The sequence below is a fragment of the Rattus rattus genome, chromosome 16, assembly GCF_011064425.1.
Source record: "Rattus rattus isolate New Zealand chromosome 16, Rrattus_CSIRO_v1, whole genome shotgun sequence".
NCBI classification, from domain to species: domain Eukaryota; kingdom Metazoa; phylum Chordata; class Mammalia; order Rodentia; family Muridae; genus Rattus; species Rattus rattus.
In genome coordinates, this window is record NC_046169.1 from 39957597 (window position 1) to 39982410 (window position 24814).

The window sequence follows — 24814 nt, forward strand, 5'->3', positions numbered from 1 at the left end:
CACCCCCCCCCATTGCTGCACCCCAGCAGAGGGGAGGACCGTTCCCTGGGCCACTGTGGGCCAAAGGCGGAGGACAGGCCCTTCCCGGCCAGCCAGCTAGCTCACTGCTGTTCTGGGATGCTAGACAGATGAGGCTGAGAAGGGACGCCTGCCTGGGCTGGGAGGATGTGTGGTCTTTGCTTCAGTATCCCAGAGACGAAAGCAGCAGGACTCCAGGTCCTTCTTCTGCCAAGGCTAGACCTCTAACCGGGACACGGTGAGAGCAAAACACATCTGGCTGAACAGATGAGAATACTGTGATGGTGTAGTCTTCTACCTCAGCAACATCCACCACAATGAAGGAAGCACGTGTAACAGGGGAGAGAGCCCGGGGCCACAAGCACACTAGGCAGGCACTGTGCCTCTGAGGGACAGCCATAGCCTGTTCTATTATTATTATTATTATTATTATTATTATTATTATTATTATTATTATTAATACACCATACAGCTTTCTCCCTGAATGTATGCCTGCAGGCCAGAAGAGGGCGCCAGATCCCATCACAAATGGTTGTGAGCCACTATGTGGTGCTGGGAATTGAACTCAGGACCTCTGGAAGAGCAGTCAGTGCTCTTAACCACTGAGCCATCTCTCCAGCCCTCAAAAATTATTTTTAATCTGCTTTTTTTCCCCTTTAGAGTTTCTACCATTAATTGAATATATAAAAGCCTCCCTACAGTGTCCTTCTGCTCACCATGTTATAGATTACACAGATTTTTCTTTAAAACTTATTGTTTTTTGATATGAACCCTACATGGATGGGTTATTGTATGAAAATTTCAGTGCAAGTCGTTGTGGGATACCCCATTACGAGTTATTGGCCCAGGAGTCTACCTACCATTGCTCTTGACTACCCACCAGAACTAAACGGTAAGACCGATGGCTAAGACACAACACACTTTGGAGACAGGACACAGAGCAGCGAGGCTGAAATTTACCTAAAACTCGCTCCCTGGAGGGTCGTCCTCACAGTGCTGAAAGGCACCATGCAGGCCGGTAGACAAGAAAAGATAGCAATGGGATGGCCCTGCATCCTACAATGCCAACCTGCCAGGTGAGACGTGTTCAGCAGGGTAACAATGGCACAGACGTTATGGGGGCGACCGACTGCTTTTGTCTTGGAAAGATTTCAGGCCTGATGCTGTAAACCTGGTCAAAAGTCCGGGGCTCAAGAGGTCACGGGTCACAGGTCACAGGTCATAGGGAGGAGCCTACTATTTTTGCTTGGCTAAATGGCACGCTGTCCAACCACCTTCCAGAATATTTATGCTTACGTTTGTTTTAAATTAGTGCTGCCGTCAGCCTTGGCCAGAGAAGCTTCTTCATGTGACTGCCAATGTTCCACTGCAGAGACTCCTAAGGTCAAAGAGCTGAAACAGCTGAGTGCTCAGTACTAAAGAGGACTTCTATACAAACTTTCCTCCCCATCCCTACCTTACCCCCCACCCTCTCCCATCCCCCAACTCCTATCCCCCCACCCCCATCCTCCACCCCAACCCCAACTCCCACCCTACCATATACATCTATGCCCACTCTCACCCCACTGCACCCCCACAGGCTTCGGGAGCATCCACCATGAACTGTTGGGCCACCTACTCAAACCCAATTGAACATCCATCAACTCAGACCTCCTTCTCCTCTGTGAAGTGATGTGTCTGCACTCACTCAACATTGAATACACCATGCATTGTCTCCACAGGGTGACTTGCTGGGACTAGGATATACATGTTTTTTATGGGCTGCATGGTTCGGCCTTCCAGAGCTCTGGGAACGAGGAATTTCATTTCTGAACTAGTAGTTAAAAGAACAATCACAAGCCCTCTGATCCTAAAATGAAAAACTGTCAGAGTTGTCATACCTTCCCCTTCTGAAGCTGTCCGGAAGGCACGGCCACTGTTTGGTTTCTGAAGCAGAGCCACAGGGCTTCACCGTTCCTGGTACTGTGACCTTTGGGTGAGCAGCTTCACCGCTCCAGGCAGCTACTTCCTCATTCATGAGATTCACTCCGTGTGACAAAAACCAATATCCCCTACCAGACCTGAATGACAGTGCAGGTCTTCAGTCCCAATACTAACCCTGAAGCAGAGGCAGCAAATCTAGCCTGGTCTACTCTACATAGTGAGTTCCAGCACAGGCAGGGCTACATAGTGAGACCCAGTCTCAAAACCAAAACCAAACCAAACCAAAACAAAAACACAAAAAGCAAGAAACCCCATAAAGAACCAGAGTATACACGAAACAGGCCCCAAACATTATTGTCACCAGACTCAGCCAGAGGCCAGAAAAGGCTACCAGGGCAAAGTGATAGGGTGTACAGACCTGGGGTTTGTGGTGATGGTGAAATTTGATGACATTACCTGCTATCAAACTTCATCTCCAACACATGTACCAAGCAACACCTTACGTAATGTCGAGACAAAAACTGACAACTCAGTAACATGTGTACTCTGCACACACACAGGCATGTTTTCATGCATGTGCAGGCATGTTTGTGTGCATGTGCATGCAATCATGCCTGCACGTGCAGCCATTTTCATGCATGTGCAGGTATGTTTTCATGTGTGTGCAGGCATGTTTACATGTATGTGCAGGCATGTTTGTGTGCATGTGCGTGCAAACATGCCTGCCCTGCAGCCATTTTGCATGTATGTGCAGGCATGTTTACATGTGTGTGCAGGCATGTTTGCATGTGTGTGCAGGTATGTTTTCACGTATATGGAGACCAGAAGTCATAAGGTCTTCTCAACCACTTGTCACCTTGCTTTATGAGACAGGACTCCTCACTGAATTCTGCCAAGCTGATGGTTGGCTAATGAGCTCTGAGGATTCTCTTGTCTGCTCCCCCAACCCTGAGTCTGGGTTTGCAGACATATGTTTCCATACGCTGTTTTCGAGTGTGTGCTAAGGATCTGAACCCAGGTCCTCATGCTGTGTGGCAGGCACCTTATAGATTGAGCTGTCTCTCAAGCCCCAACATTGCTTTTAGCAGTTATGAAGCTTGTGGTGGGACATGCCTGTTATCACAACACTTTGGCAGAAAAGGCAGGAAGACAGTGAGTTTGTGGCCAGGCTGGGTCACACATTGACTCAAAAAAAATTTTGCTTTTTAAACTTTGCTCAGGTCAAACATGATTACACACACACACACACACACACACACACACACACACACACACACACACACACACACACACACACACACACACAGGCACACAGGCACAAAGAAATTCTATGGAGTCTCCAGAGTTACTCCTTCCAACTGGTGCCCCTCTCCGCTCCTTAAAAGTCGCATGGGCAGAGTAGAGGAGGGTGCTGGGGAAGATCCCCTTCCTACTGTTTTACAGGTCTCCAGAGCAAAGCCACAAGCTGTGCCCAGTGAAGGGTTTAGGAGAAAACTTCCAGAGTATTCCTCCCTGCAGCCTCTCCCGCTCCTGGAAGGCCTTGCTTTTCTTTAGTAAATCTATGTTTCTTCTTCTTCTTCTTCTTCTTCTTCTTCTTCTTCTTCTTCTTCTTCTTCTTCTTCTTCTTCTTCTTCTTCTTCTTCTTCTTCTTTAAATATTTTTATCAGGGGCTGGAGAGATGACTCAGAGGTTAAGGGCACAGAGGTCCTGAGTTCAAATCCCAGCAACCACATGGTGGCTCACAACCATCTGTAATGAGATCTGATGCCCTCTTCTGGTGTGTCTGAGGACAGCAACAGTGTACTCATATACATTAAATAAGTAAATAAATCTTTAAAAAAAGACACACTAGCAATGCTTTAAAACTTAATTTGCGGGGTTGGGGATTTGGCTCAGTGGTAGAGCGCTTGCCTAGCAACCACAAGGCCCTGGGTTCGGTCCCCAGTTCCAAAAAAAAAAAGGAAAAATATATTATTTCATCTTATGTATATAGAAGCTTTGTTTGCATGCATGAGGAGGACAGGATAAAGGTATCAGATCCCCGGAACTGGAGTTACAGATGGTTATAAGCTGCCTTGTGGGCAAATCCAGTTCTCTGTAAGAGCAGCCAGTGCTCTTAATCGTTGAGCCCTCTCTCCAGCGTCAGGATTCAAACTTTCAAACCAAAACAGAATCAAATCAATAACACATCTTGTTGAGCCTGGGGTGAGAGAAAAAAAAAATCACAAACTTGGTGCTGATCCTTTTTTCTTGTTTAAGTTTTGATGTTTGGGTCTGTGCAGATTTATATACTGGTGTGCCTTTCCTAAAATGCTATCTCAGGGTGGGAGAGGTGGATCTGCCATTAAAAGTGCTTGCTGTTCCTGCAAAAGATTGGAGCTCTGCAGCGGGCAACTGTCTGTTGGTGTGCTGCCCTCTTCTGGTCTCCACGGGCATCTACATGTGCACGCAGCCCCCGCCACCACACACACACCACACACACACACAGACACAGACACATAGACACACACACAGACACAGAGACACAGACACACACACACAAAGATACACACAGACACACACACAGATACATACACAGACACATACACAGACACACACACAGACACATGCAGACACAGACACATACACACAAACACACACACACACACACCACACACACACCACACACACAAAGACACAGACACAGAGACACAGACACAGACACAGAGACACAGACGCACACACAGACACACACACATACATATACACAGACACACACACAGACACACACAGACATACACACAGACACACACAGACATACACACAGACACACACAGACATACACACAGACACATACACACAGAGAGACAAATGAAAAGAACAAATCATGATACTATCTGTCACTAATTTGTGAGAATATGTCTTTAAATATTTGGTACTACTCCACCCCCACCCCTGCCTCAACGCAATCCCAGCTTTCTTCCTGAGCCCTTTCTTAGGGATATTTCTGGCTGAATGCCTGAGGTACTGGGTGATTAATACAAAAGTGAGGGCACGGCATGCAGCCTGACACTGTGTGTGTGTGTGTGTGTGTGTGTGTGTGTGTGGGTGGGTGGGTGGGTGTGTCTATTGTCCTGGAAAGGACATAGCCTGGTGGCAGGGAAGGCCCTGCAGAGGTGATGTCTAACAATAGAACAGGGATCTTTCAGCTGAAGGAGGAAGTGAGAAAGGGTGGGATTGGTTAGGGGAGGGGTTCTGTGGTAGGAGGAGGCAGCAAGGCCTGGGCAGCAGGACAATGATTTTAGCCCCAGGACAGCATGTTGTGTAGGGCCCAGTGGCAGGGTTAAACCAAGAGCATTAGAACCAGCCCTTGCCATGAATTGGGAGATCTGAGAAAATTCCAGATCCACCTGTCTTAGTTGGGGTCACTATTGTTGTGATGGAACACCATGACCAGAAGCAACTTGGAGAGAAAAGGATTTATTCAGCTCACACTTCTATATCATAGTCCATCACTGAAGGAGGTCAGGACAGGAACTCAAGCAGGGCAGAAACCTGCAGGCAGGAGCTGATGCAGAAGCCGTGGAGGGTGCTGCTTACTGGCTTGCTCAGCCTGCTTTCTTATAGAACCTAGGACCACCAGCCTAGGGGTAGCCTCAACCGCAATGAGCTGGACCCTCCCCCATCAGTCACTAATTTAAAAAATGCCCTGCAGACTTGCTAGTAGCTCAGATTTTATGGAGGCATTTTCTCAACTGAGGCTCCCTCCTCTCCTCTGACTTTTGCTTGTGTCAAGTTGATATAAAACCAGCCAGCGCACTACCTCCAAGCAAGTCTAGGGACTGTCTTCTCTGGGGATCCCCAAACATTCAATGTGAGTCATAAGAAGACCATATTCACAGCAGGAACACAGGCTTGGACAGGAAGTCTCAGAATCCTGAGCCTGATGCTAACAGAGAGCTGCAAAGGTCCCCTCTGTTCTAACAAATCACATCCACAACTTTACAACTTTAGAACTGACTCCACAGAGCTGTCCTGAACTCTGCAGCAAGCTGTGGTATGCTTGTGTTCACATATACACATGCACACACACACATTACACACATACACACACATACACAGACACACACATATGCACACATACATACACACATACCCTCATACACACACATACATATACATACGCGCTCACACATATACACATACAGAAACACACACATGTACACACACGCATACACATACATACAAGCGCATGCACACACATATAGACACATGCATACACATGTACACGGGTACACTTATACACACATACACAGATACACACACATAGACATATACACACATGCACACGTAAACACACACACACACACACACACACACACACACACACACAGAGCTTGGCATTGTGGAACACTCGTAGTCATCTATCAGCCAAAGAATAGCTCCAAATGGAGGCGAGCCCTGCTGGCTGTTGCCACTCAAAAAGTGTCTTACTGAATGCTGAAAAATTGCGGACCAGATTCACCGACAAAAAGTATACCCTGCCCTGTGTTTTGACACAGTTGCATTCTGACATTGAAGAGGATACTTTGTGTCGACATAGTAGGCAGCTACTGGGGCCACCCTCCGATCTTTATAACTGGGACTCTGCGCCTAACCCGTTGCTGTTAGATATGAGCAACTGGAAACTTCCTTACATTGCGGTGGAAGCCACTGAAAATCCCCTTTGAGGGCAGGTTACATGATCAGGGGGTATATAAAGGATCCTGAGACCGCTAAGGCTGGAGACCTGAATTTGATTCATGCATGTATTCATACACATATCACACCAGAGAGACAATAATAAATAAAAATTTAAAAAGAAAGACAATCCCCTTTGAGGACCGAGTCTGTTAATACCCTCAAGACCTGGAAGAGGCGGGGAGCCAGGTTTCCTGGGTTTCCCGTTGGGTTTTGAGGATGGTGGAGTGGGATTGGAGACCTATGATCAGTAAGGCCTGGGCACCGCAAGAGGTCCAGGGTAGCGGTGGGGGCTCTGTGAGAGAGAAGTTGTTACCAAGGTGCCCAGTAGCGCCTTGCTGGGTCCCTGCACTTCTTAAAGGGACTGGGCACCTCACCCTGCACTCCCTCCATCCCAGGGCTCTGCGGGCAACGTTTCCAAAGCCAGTGCAATGCGCCCACTCCTCTGGCCGGCCCACCGTTCTCTCTCTCCCTCATGTCGGTTAATCCAGCTCACAGAAATCCTGCTTCAGAGTAGGCTCTACTCCTTCGAGAAACCTTTCCTCACCCCACCAGCTAGTCTGCCTTTCTAGACACCAGGAGGAATTCGCAGATTAGATCAGCCCTTGGCAGTGCGGGCCTTGGAATCCAGGACCTTGAGCCGGCGGGGCACCCAGCTACTGGGCTACACCCCAGCCCTACGCGAAGTAACTCTGCAAGCGGATTTAACAGTCCCGGGGGTGGGGGTGGGGGGTGGGCAGCGCCTAAAAGGCTTCTGGATACTCGAGGCCCCGCACTTTGTATGGGCGGAGTAACTTTTCTGGAAGAATAAACTAGTGCGGTTTTTTTTTTTGTTGTTGTTGTTGTTTTATTTTACAAAGTCTCTTGCTGGCCAGGCCTCAGTTTCCCTACGTTGCTCACGAGTCTGGTCGAGAAGAGGCCCAGGCCTGGCGGCTGCAGTCATCTCAGGGGCGCGCAGCAGTGGACGTGAGCGCGCGGCGGGTCCCGCCCCAGGCCGGCCACCGGCGCATGCGCATCACTGCGGGCCCGGCGGACACGGGGGAGGGGGGTGCGGGGGGGGTGGACGCAGGAGGGAGGAGGGAAGCGGGAGGAGGGAGGGAGCGAGGGGCGGGCCCGGCGCGGCTGCCGGGCCGGCTGCTGGAGGCCCCGGGCCGGGCCCGCGCCGCGATGGCCCTGGTGACCCTGCAGCGCTCTCCCACGCCCAGCGCCGCGTCGTCCTCCGCAAGCAACAGCGAGGTGAGCCCGGCCGCACCCTCCCGCAAGGTGTGAGGCGGAGGTGCGTCCGCCCTTAGGGTGCGGGCGTCCCCGCGTCCCGGTGACTGAGCATGCGCCGGGCCGGGGTCGCGGGGGATGCTGCCAGCGCTCAGGGCACCGAGAAGGGCTCTGCTCCGCTCTGGGCTGCGCGTTCCCGGGGTGCGCTCGGGGCCTGAGCTCATGCTGCCTAGTCGGGGTAGATGGGGACCGGAGAGTCCTGGTCCCCAGGCCGGCCTGCCCTAGGCTGTGCTACCCCAACCGGTCTCATCCCACCCCTCCTCCCCTGATGAGCCTAAGGCCTCCGAGTAAACCCCGGATGACCCAGTCGGCTGCAGGGGACGCCCCGCTGTGCTCGACCAGCCCCGCAGGCCCAGGAAGTTGCCAGCTGGAATCTGGGCCCTCTCCCCGGGTTGTGTGTCTGCTCAGCACCCCTGCGTGCCCGTGTCGGTGCGATTTGGGGCTCGTCTGGCCGGGACTGGCAGACACACTTGCAGAGTGGCTGTGAGGTTAAGCCTCCAGGGCCCTTTCTGTCTGAGACTCTTTCATGAGTTTTATCTGCAGGCAGAAGGTTCTGGTTGCCTCTTCTTTGCACACAATTAGGCAGGGCAACTGAGAAGTTAGATAGTAGTAAGGACTCTCTTCCCACACAGCTCGGTTCTCCTACATCATTTTACAAAGTGCTTTTTATCCCTTTATCTTGTGTTCTTCCTACGAAACCACGGGAGCTTCTTAGGGAAGCAGGGAGGGGCAGTACAGGCCTTTTAGCTGAAATTCTCCTCCTTCCTTCCTTCCTTCCTTCCTTCCTTCCTTCCTTCCTTCTTTCCTTCATCATGCAGCTGTGGCTGGCCTGGCACTGTATAGGTAAAGCTGGTCTCAACCTTGGGACTGGCCCCCTGCCTCTGCAGCCCAGATGTTGTCATTTCAGAAGCTCCCTCCATACCTGGCTCTCAGCCTGGATTTCCAGCCAACTTCCATTACGGTCTTGGTAATTTAACACCTGGTCGCTTCCTGTCCCTGTATTAGACACATTTTTAGGCCTTTAATCTTTTTAAGTTGGGATGTAAGTCACAGCCTGTGGCTTTACCTTTGGGAAGTATGTAAGCCAGTATTAGTAGACAGAGACCGTTGGTGCGGGTTGGTGCGGGTCGGTGCGGGTTATCGCTCAGTCCAGCGCCCCGCCCTCCACAGTTGCCGCCTGAGGTGTCTTTGCTTCATCCCCTAATCGACTTCTCTACATTTGTCTACTCTGTAGTTCATGTAAGAGAAAACACACAGTATTGCCTCTGTCTCGCTTCTCCTTCTTAGTGTGACGGTCTCAAGGTTTGTCCATGCTGTGTCTGATGCATGTGCCCATTTCATTGCTTTTTATAAGTGAATAATCCATTGTATGGGGGTAAAATTTTCACTGGACATTGGATTATCATTCTTTTTTTTTTAAGATTTATTTATTTTATGTATATGAGTACAGTATTGCTGTCTTCAGACACACCAGAACCCATCACAGATGGTTGTGAGCCACCATGTGGTTGATGGGAATTGAACTCAGGACCTCTGAAAGAGTAGTCAGTGCTCTTAACCGCTGAGCCATCTCTCCAGCCCATTTTATTATTTTTTTTAAGTGTTGAACCAAGTACAGGGGGCTTGTGTATGCCCCCTACTGCACACACTGTCCACATTTTAAAAATCACATTAAGGTGTGCATGTCTGCATGTGTCTGTCTGTCTGTCTATTTATGGGCATATGCAGGTGCCCGCAGAAACTAGAAGAGGACGTTAGATCCTGTGGAACTAGGGTTACAGGGGCTTGTGGGTGCTGGTATCTGCTTTTAGGTCCTCTGGAAGAGTAGCCAGTGCTTTTAACTGCTGAGGTGTCTGCAGCCCCCTCCCCCAGCCTACATTTTAAATTATTATATGTCAATTCTTTAAATTATTTATTTATCTATATGAATATACTGGACACACCATCAGAGGGCATCAGATCCCATTACAGATGTCTGTGAGTCACCGTGTAGTTGCCAGGAATTGAACTCAGGACCTCTGGAAGAGCAGTCAGTGCCCATAATCTCTGAGCCATCTCTCCAGCCCCTATGTGACAATTTTTTTTTCTTTTTTTTCGGAGCTGGGGACCGAACCCAGGGCCTTGTGCTTGCTAGGCAAGCGCTCTACCACTGGGCTAAACCCCCAACTCCCTATGTGATAATTTTTAAAACCAAGTTCCAGTGACCAATTAACAGAACGCTCAGAATTAAGACACTGCTGGGAGGAGGCCCAGAGGCCACTTGACTTTTACCTCCTAGGGATGTGGAAGGTGACGGCAGGAAACCCCCTAGAACAGGCTGCATGGCCAGACTAGTGAAAGGAAGAACGGGCAAGGTGAGAGACCCTGACCCAATATGGAAGACACCGACGTCTCCAGCATCCACATGCATATACACATGTGTGCACATGCACACATGTGAATACATACCACACACATACAAATACACAAACCCTTAAATATCAGATGGCTTTTCTTTAACTTGAGCACATCAGTGGCATTTATCACCAGTGATAAAGCAGGCTAGGAGATTCCTAGGATGGCCAAGCTGCCTTCCAGATGGGCCCAGGCCAGAAGCAAGGCGGATGGGAGACAGCACGTGCTCCTTGAGCCTGGAGACTGGGTTCTAGGTCGGCTGTGGCTCTGGCCCAACCTTCACCCAGGGGCTTCCTCTCTCCACGTCAGCTCCTTGGAGGGGTCTGGATTATTTCTTTGGGATTCTCTGGCATTCCTGACCTCATATCACCTCTCGGTGGAAACCTCAGATGGTGACTAAGAAGTAGATGATTATGGGACCTTTGTCCCCTTCCCCCCCCCACGTCCCCAACTCACCCCCCCACCCCAGTCTCACCCAAATGCCACCTCTCCTATGAGTCAGGGATAACGGTGGTTTCCTGACAGAGCTAGGCTAGCTGCGAAGCCTGGAAACCAAGAGAAATCACAGCCCTTGGCCCCACAGCCATCTCGTCCTCTTACTTTTGGACCCTTCCGGCCCCCATACTTTCTGGATCTTGAATTATATCATGGTTGTCCTTTTCCAGTTAACCTTATCTCAATTCCTTTGTGAGAACTAGGGGAGCCGAGAAATAAATACATAAGCCTTTCCTGGAGTGTATATTGTCATTGTTGATGACACATGTTCAAGGTCTCTCTTCTCATGGGCATAGGCCAGTCTCCATACACGTTGGAGCAGGGCTTCTCAGCCTCGCTGCTGACCCGGACACGCAGAGGCAAAGCCTTCTCTCTCCTTTAAGAGTATCTTGTGCTCCCCCCACTGGATGCCAGTAGCACCCTCCCAAATTCCCCCTCCCCCCAGGGCCCTTGTTGAAGGAAAACTTACACGTGGTGATCACTGCTTCTGTCTGGTGCTGTGATGTGTGGGCTCTGCCAGGTTTCCTCTTCTCCTATACAGCCCAGGAGCAATCGTGGTCCATTTCCTGTGTGTGCATCTATAAAGTCGTACACAGAATCTTCATATAATGGGAACACCTTATGGAATACTCGTTCTTGGTGGAAATGGTCTCCTCTTGGTGTATATCCCCTACTGCCCACTTCCCTTCCGGATCCAACTCCTGCTGCCCTTGACCTCTGGCTTGTGTCTGTCCTGGCCATCACACTGATCCGAGGTTCTCTTCCACACACTGTGTGTTTAAAAAAAACACACCAACTCTCCCTGGGCCGCCTTGCGTTTTCTTCTCCTTTTGTGTTTTCTCCCAGAAAGGGGAGAGGGGGGGTTGTAAAGTAGACACGGGGTTAAGATGTATACATTTAGATTTCAATGCCCGGATACCTTCCATGGGCAAAGTCTTGTCTGGAATGGCTTTCTGTTTCGTTTTTGGTTTTGGACATGGCCTGCCTGCTGTGTTGTCCAGGCTGCTCTCAGATTCTCAGCACAAGCGGTTCCCCTGCCTTAGCCTGCCCGGTAGCCAGGGTGACAGGTGTGAGGTCCTTCTTTGGGATGGAGTTTTTAGATGCTATTCCTCGGGCTTGCTCACCAGTGCCCGAAGCAACAAAGAAATAGGTCTTCTTAAAACCTAACCCCGTTTCCCTTAAAAGCAAAACCGAAATAAGGCTCAGAGTCAGTGTGTCTAGTCAAGGCTTGGAAGAGCGTGTTGGGAAACAGTGGCCGTAGGGGCTAGGCTCGGGCCGCTGCCTTTAGACTGTGGCGGGAATGGGGATAAACATCAGGAAACCTGAAAACTCATGGAGAGAGTGACTCAGAGGAACAACACATCAGGTTGGCAAGGAGAGGGCAGGGGTGTGTCCAACACGGCAGCCTCCTTCCTGGAGCCTTTATCTCTGCTGGGCACTCGGGGAGCCCGCTGTCAGTGCTGATAGTGGTAGCTGAGGAGTCACACTCTCTTTCTCCCTCTCTCTCTCTGTAGTTGGAAGCTGGCAGCGATGAAGACCGGAAGTTGAACCTCAGGTAAGCCCACTCAGCGGCATTTGGTTGAAGAACACTGGATTTTTTTGTTTTTTTGTACCCGTGTCTTAATGGAAGCCCAGGATGGTGCTGCACTCGTGTGATCTCGCCAGAAGGGAGTCAGGATCTTTGCGAGTTCCAGCCTGCTCTACATAGCTGGTTTCCAGGCCAGCCAAAGCTACTTGGTGAAATGCTACTGTATACGTTTCTGGTTGTAGTCCATAACTGTAATTCCAGGAGTGGATGTGGCGGGATCTCAGTTTTTAAGGCCAGCCTGGACTATACAGTGGAACCCTTACCTTAAAAACAACGAGCAAAAAACCTGGGATGTGGCTTTTGCCCATCACGCACGTGGCTTTGGGTCCAGCCACAGCACAACCATAAATGAAAACATTAAGTAAAAATCGTCCATGCTTAGCTATTCACAGCTTTAGGGGAAGGAGAGCTACCGATCACACACACGGCCACACACAAGAGGCGAGGCAAACGCTCTCCTACTAAACACCAGCAGCCTATAACTAACTGCCTCAATATGGGATGTCATTCGTTCCTTTTCTGTACCCTATTTCCTTTCGTGTGTGTGTGTGTGTGTGTGTGTGTGTGTGTGTGTGTGTGTGTATCAGAAAAGAGTTTGAAGCAAATCAGTTTTCTCCTGCCACGTGGGTCCCATGGATTGAACTCAGGTCCCTCAGGCTTGGCAGCAAGGACCTGTGCCCTCTCAGCCCTCTCGTTGGCCCCTGATATATTTTCTTGCAGAAGTTCTTGTCTGTGTTTAATCATCATTGTTTGAACTACGCCCTGTGGTGTTTTCCTTCTGCCTTTGACAAGCTGCTATTTTTGAAGTCAGAACATCACTTCTTTTTGCTTGTTTTGTTTTGTTTTTAATTTGTTTTGTTTTTCAAAATGAGGTCTCTCTGTGTAACCCCGGCTATCCTGGAACTCACTCTGTAGACCTGGCTGGACTCGAACTCAGAGATCTGCCTGCCTCTGCCTCCTGAGTGTGGGGATTAAAAGCGTGGTGTGAGATTGGGACTGATGTGTAGTTGAGCCCACTTAGACAGTTCTTAAGGGCTAGAGATGGCTCAGTAGTCAAGAGCACTGGCTGCTCTTGCAGAGGACCTGGGTTCGGTTCCCAGCACCCATTACTTGTATCCCGAGTTCATAAGATCTGACGCCTTCTTTTGGCCTTGGTCATCAGGCATGCATAGGTACATAGAGGTAAGTACTGGCAAAATTCCCAGAAACGTGAGATGATAATACTTTTTGTAAAATTCCCTTAAGATGTTGTCACCAGTTACTGCATTCACTCAGGGGACACTAAAATCATATAGACTCTTTTTTTTTTTTTTTTGGCCAAAAAACTCAGGCTTCCTTCTCTTTGCCTATCTGAAGTCTTTGGTTTTTCAAGGCAAGGCTTTTCTTTGTAGCCCTGGCTGTCCTGGAACTCACTCTGTAGACCAGGCTGGCCTTGAACTCAGACATCCACCTGCCTCTGCCTTCCAAGTACTCAGACTAAAGGCCTGCACCACAGTTGCCTGGCTGACCATCAGAAGTCTCAACTGATTGCTGAATGTAAATATTCAAGTGTAGTAAACAAATGTTCAGGGTTTTTTTCCCTCCCAAACAAAATTTTATTGTATGTGTATGAATGTTTTGTTTGCATATAGACACACCACATTCATACCTATGGATGGCTGTGAGCCACCGTGTGAGCGCTGGGAACTGACCCGGGTCCTCTGCAGGAGCAACAAGTGCTCTTAACTGCTGAACCAGCCCCTCCAGGCTATTCTTTACAAAGAAAAATCTGTTTTACCGTGGGAGGACCAAGATGAGTAATTGTAAAGGGAAGGAAGGCTTGGAAATGGGTCAGCCTTTCAGTGCTGTGCCTAGTGCTATTCCCAGTGCTGGATTGAGTTACTGTGCCAAGTGCTGTGCTGAGTGCTATGCTGAGTTCTGTGCCCAGTGCTGTGCTGAGTTACTGTGCCCAGTGCTGTGCTCAGTGCTGTCCCCAGTGCTGTGCTGAGTTACTGTGCCCAGTGCTGTGCCTGGGGCTGTGTTCAGAGCTATGCTCAGTGCTGTGCTGAGTTACTGTGCCCAGTGCTATGCTGAATGCTGTTCCCAGTGCTGTGCTGAGTTACTGTGCCCAGTGCTGTGCTCAGTGCTGTCCCCAGTGCTGTGCTGAGTTATCGTGCCGAGTGCTGTGTTCAGTGATGCTCTCCGATGTTCTGCTTAAACTCTTGCAGAAGCTCTAGAAACGTCTCTGGCTTGTCTTCGGCCTTTGCGCACTTGAGTGAAGGAAGGCAAACCTTCCACTTTGGTCAGGGCACATGCTGTTCATGAAGATGATGTGGGTGGGGGAGCCCTGACCCGCAGAAAGCAAAGTGACAGCAATTGCAGTTACCAGGTCCTTGTCAATCATGTTAGATGGCGTGAAGGGCAGATTGGCTCTTCCCGCCTCGCTTTGGGGCAGCTTTGGCCCAGGTTAAGGTTCCAGGGCCTGAGACACTGGCTCCTGGGGGCAGTAATGGGCTGCCTTTCGCTGCACACAGCCTTTGTGTGTAGGAGGAGGGCCAGTGGAATCTGGGTGTTGGGCGCAAGCCCGGAGCTGGGAGGAGAGTTTGATGGGTGTGCTGGGGCCCCCAGAGCCTCTGCAGCTTCCTGTGCCTGCTCCTGCGACCCTTCCCTGGGGTCAGAATTCCTTCTACCCTCCACCCGTCCCTTCCTCTCTGGGCACTGGGCCAGGGAGAGCATTGAGCTAGCTTTGTTTTTAATTACCCTTAATTAATGTTGAAGAACTTAGAGCCGTGATAAGGAACTGTGTCTGTCTGTGGTCCCTTCTCACTAAGAGAAGGAAACGTTCCCTGGCTTGGCACTTGGGTGGAGGTGGGGTAGGGCCCTGACACGGGATGGGGGTTGGTGTCTCAGTTCATTGACACCTCTGTGTTCCAAGTGACCACTATCTTTAGCTCAAGTTTCGTGCCTGAAATACTCTGCAGAGGGAAGTATTTGTGCGTGGTGGTGCAGGTCTTTTCACCCCAGCTCTCTGGAGGCTGAAGATCTCTGAGGCCTACAGCGTTCAAAGACAACCAGGGTCACATCACAAGACCCTGCTTAAAAGCAAAGACAGACAGACACACACAGACACATGCGAGTGTGTGTGTGTGTGTGTGTGTGTGTGTGTGTGTGTGTGTGTGGAGAGAGAGAGAGAATGCTAGAGCTGTATCTTCAGTCTGGAGAGAGAGAGAGAGAGAGAGAGAGAGAGAGAGAATGAATGAATGCTAGAGCTGTATCGTCAGTCTGGAGAGAGAGAGAGAGAGAGAGAGAGAGAGAGAGAGAGAGAGAGAGAGAGAGAGAATGAATGCTAGAGCTGTATCTTCAGTCTGGAGAGAGAGAGAGAGAGAGAGAGAGAGAGAGAGAGAGAGAGAGAGAGAATGAATGCTAGAGCTGTATCTTCAGTCTGGTAGCCCAGGGGTCTTCTAGAGTCCAGTCAGTCTGTCCAGATGAGTCAGTCCTTTGGACCAACAGACAAGGAACATGACTGAAGGGCTTAAGGTAGTCCCAGAACCAGAACCTAGCACTCCCCTTTGAGTTCACTTCCTGGAGCTGCTGTGATATCAGACCCATCCAGTCAGAGATAAGCCCTTTTCACCACAGGATCCCAAAGCCATTGTGGCCACAAGGAGAACCCCAGGAGTAGGTCCTGGGTTCTCATGGTCCAGGAGTGCAGCAGAGAGTTCTGGCTTCTGCTCTTCCTCCTAGCCTGCCTTCAGGTTTCCTTACTCACCTTGACAGTTCACCTTCCTTCTCAGGCTGAGGGCATCATCCTGCTTTCTAACAAGGAAGTTCTGTGTCCAGGTCTGGCCTCTGGCTGCTCTTCCTCCAGATTCTTGCTCATTTGCATTCTCAGGTCTTCCCATTCTAAGCCTCTCCTAGAAAAACAAAACAAACGTGGCCAGGAGGTTTTTGTTTGAGGCCGAATTGCATGGGAGACATTTCCCTTTGCTTTGGATGGGCTGGGAATGGTAAACAGCCTTTATTCAGTTTCTAAGGTAGAGGGAAAGGCTGGGGAGCTGGTGGGGTGGGGTGGAAGTTGATGCTTCCCTGGCTGGTTCTTTTCTGTCTTGATTACCGTAGGACAGCTGTAGCCTTGGGTTCCGCTTACTAGTGTCAACAGCTGTGGATTGAAGATTTAAGTGCTACATTGTTGCCGACTGTGTTTAGGGCTAAGGTTTTGGCCAGGCCAGTAGTTTAGTTTCACTAAGCAATACAGTGTAGCGACTTCTAACTAACCCATGTTTAGGTAGTCCTGCAGCTCGCCACAGTGTGCACACCCGTGTGTTTGCTTTGGTGGGAGGGGTATCCCCCAGCCCCTTTCCTGATTGCTACTGAGCGACAGCTGCGCTGGTTTGTTCTCCAGGGTGGTCTAAGATTATCAGGCTGGCTCGCCAGTTGCAGCTCTTTGCTGGACCCGGTTTAGTCTTCCGAGCCTCACCTGCCGTTTTCTTCAGATTGTTGTTCTTGGAAGGTGCCATCCACCCACACTGCTACTGGACACATCCCAGGGCCAACTTTCAGTGCTCTCCTCATGGCCCTCTCTGCTTCGCTCTCCCAGTCCCCACATCCCTGTCTGCCTTCCCCCACTCCCTCACCCCCACCTGTCCCAAACTGTGCACATCACTGTTTTTGGGTCCTGCAGGTCAGCTTCTGCTCCCCTAAACCATGCTGTTTTCAGAAGGCTGACTCACACGTGGGTTCTCTCTGTGATGAAGCAAGTCACCTGCCCCTCCTGTGGCAGCTCTGTGTTTTTGTCACACTCCTTCCCCCCAGGATGGGTCTTATCACTGATATGACCCAGTGTTTTCCCCTACACACGTTGAAGGGGCTAAAGGGAACTGTCGTCAATTATAGACATGGGAGAGCATGCTTCGAGTGATGAGTGTATGGGGCCACAAGTTAGGTGAGTCTGTGTGTGGATCCCATCCCTGCTACTGTACCAGACTCTACTCAGAGAGGTCCTGGCATTTGCCCCTGGGAGGCTCATGCTGGCTAGAAAAAGCCTCCTGGGGCTGGTTAGTAGCCTGTGGAAACTTCCTTGTATGGGATCTGTTGCGTTTGTTGGTTATGTGTGGGCTCGATATCTTCCTCAGGTGTGATCATCTCGTGCTCAGATGAAGGAGAGGATGCTGAGGGGAGGCCCTCCAAGCCCACAGCAACCCCCTGGCATTCTTTATATGTACCTAGTGGCTGGCCTCTTCTGGAAGCGGTGTGGTTAAGACCATGGGAGTTGGTGAGCAGGTGGCCCTGCTGGCATTGCTTCCTGAATCCTGATCCTGGGAGCTGCTCAAGCTGGCACCAGGCACGGGTGGTTGTGTGCCAGGTGGGACACTGGGGTGGTGACACAGCTGTGTCATCCCCAGAGTGTAACTCAGGAGTGGGGTTTCCTTCTTCAGTCTTGTGTTTCTGCAAGCACGTTCATTAAACCTTTCATTCTTGTCCCCTGCCCAGTGGATTTCTGGGTCAAGGCAGCAGGCTTGGCTGTCTGGGTTCTTTGTGGTTTTGGGAGTTAAAAGCCATAAACTCTCCTCCATCTGCATTTCTTCCACATTCCTTCCCTTGTGGTCTTGACTTGGGGCTCCCTAGGGAATTCTACCCTTTGTAGCTGCCGGAAAGTATGGCTGCCCTCTATCCTTGCTCTACAGCATCTCATTGGGCCATGGTGTCCTGCTCTGCAGACCACTTGACAATCTGCCCATGGGCTGCATGGGTACGGGTCTTCCTCTGCCTCGTTTGAGGGTTTATTTCAGAGAATTTTGGAGCCTCCGTTGACACTCTGCCAGGCAAAGTCCTCTGAGGTGTTAAATGGCCACTGTGTCTGTGCCTCATGAGGGGGCAATAGCATGGGCAGTGTGTCGCCAGTCTCCTGTGGCAGGTTGCTAGAAATGTAACAACTGAAGCTATATACGTTTGTTGCCCTGTGGTACCAGTTTGCAGTTGTGAGGAAGCAGGCTTGCCCAGCAGGGTCATAGACACTGGAAGGACTCTTTCTCCTGACCCTAGCTTCAGTGCCTGGGGTGTCTGGTGGAGTCAGTGCCTGGCATGCCCTGGGTGTCCGGTGGAGTCTTACAGCTCAGACCACTTGTGTTGTGAACTGTGATCTGAAGGTGACCCCACGCCTGGAAGGCCTGCATTTCCTGTCTGCATGGTGCCTTCACTGCAGACATTGCCAGTTGTATTCAGCTCGTGTCTTCCGTGCTCAGCATGGGACACTTGGGAGGCCGGAGGAAAACCTCTGGGAACACTTTCTCTCATCTCTGGGGAATCTAACTTGGGTTATCAGGTTTTCATAGCAGCACCATTACCCACTGAGCCATCTGGACAGCCCAGTAGGTTTTATTTTAAATTCAGAATTTGTTTTCAACGTATATTAGGCTTCTAAAATTTAGAGCGGTGTCCTGTAGTGGAGACGGATGAGGGCAGAGGCGGAGAGCGAAGTTGATTCTGCCACAGCTTAATTAAATTCATTTCTGCAGTTAACATGAATTACACTTAAGTGTGGTTCATTAAACGTCTGAAATTCCAATCCTTAGGCTTTCAATGAATACCAGGGGGCTGTACACACACACACACACACACACACACACACACACACACACTCCAACCCAGGAGCCTGGGCACTCACAGCAGTGCTCCTACAGGCTGTGCCCACCCAAGACCATCTCAGTTTTCATCCTCCAGTGGGGCTGTGAAGCCAGACACAGTCCCATTCCTTCCATCTCAGTGCTTGGGTTGCAGAGGCAGGAAGATCGAAAGCTCCAGGTCAGTCTGGGCTACGTAGATGATGTCTCACAAACTGGAGAAATGTAGGGAGATGGATGGGTCAGCAGGTCCAGGCGCTGGGAGTTTAGTCCCTGGAACCCACATGCTAGAAGGAGAGAACTAATACCACAGGTAGTCACAGGCTCTCCTCGGAGCTCTACAAGCATGCTTTGACAGTAACACACACACACACACACACACACACACACACACACACACACACACCAATAAATAAAATTAAATACTTACTAAAAATACCAAGAGGTCTAAGTGTTTGTGAAGGAGATGTCTACCATGCAGCCTCCGTCACTTCGCCTCAAAGACAAGATTAGGTCCTAGCTCCTAAAGTCACCAGTCACCAGCCTCCTTCTGTGAGGCGACCATGATAACTGTCCCCATAAAGGAACTGCACGCCAGTCTGTGCCTGTGTCTGTTTTGGGCTTCTAATCATCCTCTGGGTTTGTAACACGCCTGGGAGTTTGATTCCCACAGAGGACAAGATCAGACATTTTTGGTGTGTGGCTGGGTCAAAGTTATGGCCCAATCTAGAGGGACCTGGTCTGGCCCCCGGGTAATTGGACTCTGGGTTTCAATAGGAGGGTCCTTGGCTGCCACTCAGATGGGAGCAGAGCCTTCAGCACATCATCAGTGGTTAGATCGGAAGGACTTAGAGCACATCTTTGGTATATGTGCTCCTGTGCACAGCGCTGGGTGCTGGCAGCTCCGGGGTGGCCCAGTTGGTGTTCTCTAGCTTGAGGAGGAGGCAGCCAGGACTAGGGAAGGTAGGAAAGGAGCCATTTTATAGGAGCCAGCCACAGGCTTCCATTCCCAGCATGCTCACTGGGAGACGCCTTCACAGGTAGATATGGCAACCCCTCTGGCTGGTTCAGTAGAATAGATGCCACAGAAGCACTTACAGTTGGCAGCAGGTGGGCTCTGTGTGGGCACAGTAGGACCTTTAACTTACCCGGATGGCTGTGACCTTGGCCACCCGTCTGCCCTCCCCGCACTGAGCAAAAGCCCTTTTCATCCCTAGCTCCTGTGAGATATAGAGGGAAACCTGGTGTTGTCCTGCCTTGGTGCAAAAGATTGTTATTATTGTCATCTGTAGTGTTATCAATGGCCACTCAGGCCACACCCGCTAGCTAAGCTCCTAGTGATCTCACCAGGGAAGACATTCCCAGCCAGGTGGAGCCTGCAAGGGGAACCCCTGGGCTAGGACCATTTCCTCCCAAGTTCTGCTGACTCATGGGGCCACAGGGTTTGAGCTTGGGAACAACACTCTGCCTCACTTTGTTTTTTTACAGATCTGCTTCCTCTCTTTTCTGGTCTAGTTACTTAGAATTGTTTCACTGTCGTTACATTGTTTGCTTGTTGCCTGTGTGTGTCTGTGCAGATGGGAGCACGTGGTGCAACTTGCATGAGGCAGGCAGAAGACAATTTAGAGGAGCCCTTGTCTCCTACCCTGTGGATCCCAGGGACTAAACTCGGGTCACTGGGTTCAGCAACAGGTGTCTTAACCCTTGAGCCATCTTTGAGCGAGATGGGTCAGTAGGGAAAGATGCTTGTCAAACCTGACATCTAGGGTGTGTGTGTGTGTGTGTAGGTCAGAGGACAAATTGAAGGAGTCAGTTCTTGCCTTCTGCCATTGGGCCATTGGATTCCAGGGATCTAACTCATGTCCTCTGACCTACAGACACACGCACACACATGCACACACAGTGCCAAAATAAAACATTGAGAAGGTTAGGACTGGGGAAAAGGAGGAAATAAAGTTGGACCCTTACCAGAGGAACTCGAGACACAGATAGCTATAAGAGTTTTTGGCCTCAGATCTGACTTCAGGTTTTCTAGTCCTCAAAGTGAAAGAAAAACAACTGTTGCCTGACTGGTGTTACCATGGTAAAACCATCAACCAGAGCACCCGGTGTGAACCTCTGGTCCCAGCTACTCAGGAGTCTGAGGCAGGAGAGTCACTTGAACTCACCCATCCAAGATACCCCACCCCCACGTCCACCCCAACCCAGGGTAACATAGCAAGACCTATGTCAAAACAAAAGCTCAGGCCGGCCAGTTTCTCAGAAGAGCTCTTCCTGTCAAATACACCTCCAGATATCCAGGAGGAGGGATGAGCAAGCAGGTCGCCTTAGGTGTGTGTCTTGAGTGCCAGTGTCACCTGCCCATCCTGCCAGTTAACCAGGGTAATCGTGGTCCTGGGATGTGAGCGCAGCAGTAGTTGATGCCAAAGCTGCAGCCTCCCCAGATGTCATGTGGGGGATGATGAGAGGCTTCCTGACTGGCCCCAGAACCCTGCCCCTTACAATGGGAGGCCCCACTTGGTCAAGTGAGGCTCTCATTGCCCCAAAATGTGGTTTCAGAGCAAGAAAATGACAAGATTAGTTCTCAGGTGGATCAGGAAAAGACCCTCTTAGACCGAGAAGCACCAGGACAGCATAGCATCCCGGTCCAGCTTGTGTTCTGGAAAACATCAAGTGGAAAAGGGGGAGCGGGCAAGCAAGAGGTCACTACCTGACCCAAGGGTTGGAAAGCAAAGCTGTGAAATAGGCCAGTTAAAAACTGACAGTGTGTATGGTGTGCATGCCTGTAATCCCAGCCCCTAGTAGGTGGAGGCTGGAAAGTCAAGAGTTCAAGGCCAGCCTGTGCTGTATGGTGAGGTGATGTTTCAGAAAACAAAAAGATGATCAGGTAGATGGGGTGGAGCACAGCCATAGAACTAGCTCGATTCCAGCTGGTTTAATACCAGTGTGGGTGGGACATGGATTCTAAAGTGTGTGTGTGTTTTAATTTTGAAATCATTTCATGCTTATAGAAAAGTTATTTCAGTGATGTCCTGTATAGAAGAGACTCCAGCTCCGAATTGCTCATTGTGCTTAACCTGTGCTTTCCATCCGGAACATTGCACAGCCTTTGACTCCGGTGACCTAGATACTTTGTATCCACCATTTGTTTTGTTGCTTTGTTTGTGTGAGACTGGGCCTCACTATGTAACCCTGGGACTCCCCAGACATCCTCCTGCCTCTGCATCATGGATGCTGGAATTAATGGTATACTGAGCTAAGATCATCATTTAGTGATATGATGCCCTTTAAGTGAGTGTGTTAATTATTGCTTCTGACTAGATTTGTGCTGCAGCATGTGAGAGAGACAGAGCCCTTGGTCCATGGTTGCTGCACACCCATGGAGTGGTGTATCACTTGGTTTCTTTACCACTAGGTATATCCTGGGGGAAGGTATTTTGAGATTATGTTAATATCTCGCCCTATGGAGGTACTTCTCAATCTAGTTGTCTAGTTTATTTGGTTTGATAATGATGATAGTTGTTTTTGCTGACTCCAGACTTGCTGTGTATTGGAGGGTGACTTTGAATTCTGCTCCTCTTGGTTCCCTCACCCAAGTGCCAGGATTACAGCTGTGGTGTGCATCCCCACACCTGGCTTTGCAGAGCAGAGAGCCTCACGGTTGTTCACCCATCATTCTACCAGCTGAGCTACATCCGCAGCCTCTGATGGGTTTGATTAAATATCTGGGAGGGCCTGTGTTTTTCCGTTTCATGTGTCAGACTTGTTACTTATGTTGCTAATGGGGATCCTTGGTAGAAACAGACAAGGTAACAATTTGCCACCCATGGGCGGGGAAACAAAGCTTGGGGCTTTGACCTTGGTCTAGGGACTGACTGTTAGAATGAAGAACTGTGAATCTCCGCTAGAGCAGCCACAGAAAGCTTCCTTGAGAAGGCCTGATTTCAGATATCAAGCACCGCGTGGGGAGGTGGGCGAGGAGGCTGTGAGACCTGGAGTGGACGGAGTAGCAGGCTTCTAAGGACCGCAGCAGAGGATGCCCTGTGGGATGTGGGAGATCATACATCAGAGTCTGACTCCAAAGTCAGATGAGCGGATGGCACGGTGCGTGGAAAGACTAATTGTGGCTACTCTAGGTAAGGTAGGTGGCCGGAGTTTTAGTTCTGGGTGGTGACACACGGTGGAGAGCTCTGGGGCTAAGGAAGAATGTCGTCTGCAGTGATTAGGAGCCCAGTAGTCTGGGTGTGGGGCCAGAGGAAGGCAGGACGCTCCCACACTGTTGTGTTCTGTGCTGTAGCAGGTTGAGTGGAGGGTGGGGTGCTGAGGGTTGAGCTTGGAACTCACAGGAACTCAGCAAGCACCTGCTGCTGTCTCCTTTTTCCTTGAGACCGCAGACCCTGCTGGAACAACTTAAGTAGATCAGGCTGGCCTCAATCTCATGAGACCCACCTTCCTCTGCTTCCCACCTGCTGGGATCCTGAGTGGCGCTATGTACCATGTGTTAATGAAATACCAATTCAGTTCCTTGGTCACATCGACCACACTTGTACTGTGTAGTCAGTTCTTATGCTGGTGTGTTTCAGTCAGGGAATGAAGAAGGTCAGAGATGGGTGGTCCCAGAGATTGAAGGAATGGACTCTTGGGAAGGTTGTTTGTCAGTGACCAATGAGTGTGGCCTGGGGCTTCGAACCATAGGAAGCCACAACTACCTGAGGCAGCTGAGATCACCCATTTTTGAGGATTTTTGAGTTGTTTGAAAAATACTGCTTTCATGTTCCTGTTGATTCTGGCTGGCTGGGTCCCTTCTGCTGCCATAGAGTTCCCACACAATGCAGCCTTTATACCCCAACCCTCTGTACGGAGGCTTAGGGCCTGGTGTACCCGGTGAGGAAGGAGCTGTAGTAGTAGGCTGCCTAACAGGGTCGTGGATGGACTGCCTTAAAGTCTGCAGATCTGTGCTCCAGCTCACTGGCTGTCTTGCCTAAGCAGAAACAAAAGTCTTGCTTTTGTGAGCTTGCCCCGTAGTCTTAGCTGCTGACTCCTGGCAGCTGGGCGTGAAGGAAGGCTATGTGGCCGGCTGGGGGGAATGTCTCTGACTGTGTACAGTGCCTCTGGACATTCCTTCTCTCTGAGGGAAGCCCACGCCTCCAGCCAAACAATTGAGGCCCTGCAGCAAAGACATTAGCAACTGGCCATGCCAGCATTTTTCTGCCCCTAACCCCTTTCCAGAGCACCATGCCTTTCCGAGAACCCCTGTGTTCTTTCTCTCAGGGAGCGGTTTGGAACATGAGTTGAAGATGTGTTTCCTTACACCTGGAAGAAGGTGTTTGGAGCCGGACCCTGCCATGTTTCAACTGGAGGCAGAGATATAAGAGCTGTGTAGGGGAAGCTAGAGGTTCTCCGGGACTCTGAACATTAGGAGGCTGCAGTGGAGAAACTGGGGAGAATTTTCCTCCCATTCCCAGCTTTTCCCTCATCTGTCTCCAAATACTCTCCATCCTTCTCTGGGTCTTAAACTTCATTTCGCCAGGACAGGGCCTGTGAGTCTCTGTGAACCAGGCTAAAGCAGCGGCAGGTCGGGCAGCCCTGCTGTCCGGGGGACGGAGCAGGAAAGATACTGAGCTGGGAGCGTCTCCAGCCCTTTCTGCTCCTGTTTGCTTCACAACTTCCAACAGTTCATTCTTCCCCGTTGTGGATCTTTTGTCAGAAGAATGGAATTGTAAGAATTAGGTGTAGCCGGAGAGGCGAGCTCTACAGAGTGTAAAGCACTCTTGACAGTCGCTCTGAGTGCCGGCAGGGATGGTGA

The 24814-nt window shown here is 50.3% G+C and overlaps 1 protein-coding gene across 1 annotated transcript in view; it reads left to right on the forward strand.

The window, feature by feature from the left end:
* The first annotated feature begins 7778 nt into the window (after positions 1-7778).
* Ssh1 (slingshot protein phosphatase 1) overlaps positions 7779-24814 on the forward strand; it is a 56501-nt gene continuing 39465 nt past the window's right edge. The window contains exons 1-2 of the mRNA XM_032886634.1: positions 7779-7896; positions 12336-12376. Coding sequence (XP_032742525.1) covers positions 7828-7896; positions 12336-12376 — 110 coding nt within the window. The 5' untranslated portion in view covers positions 7779-7827. The remainder of the gene's footprint in view (positions 7897-12335; positions 12377-24814) is intronic.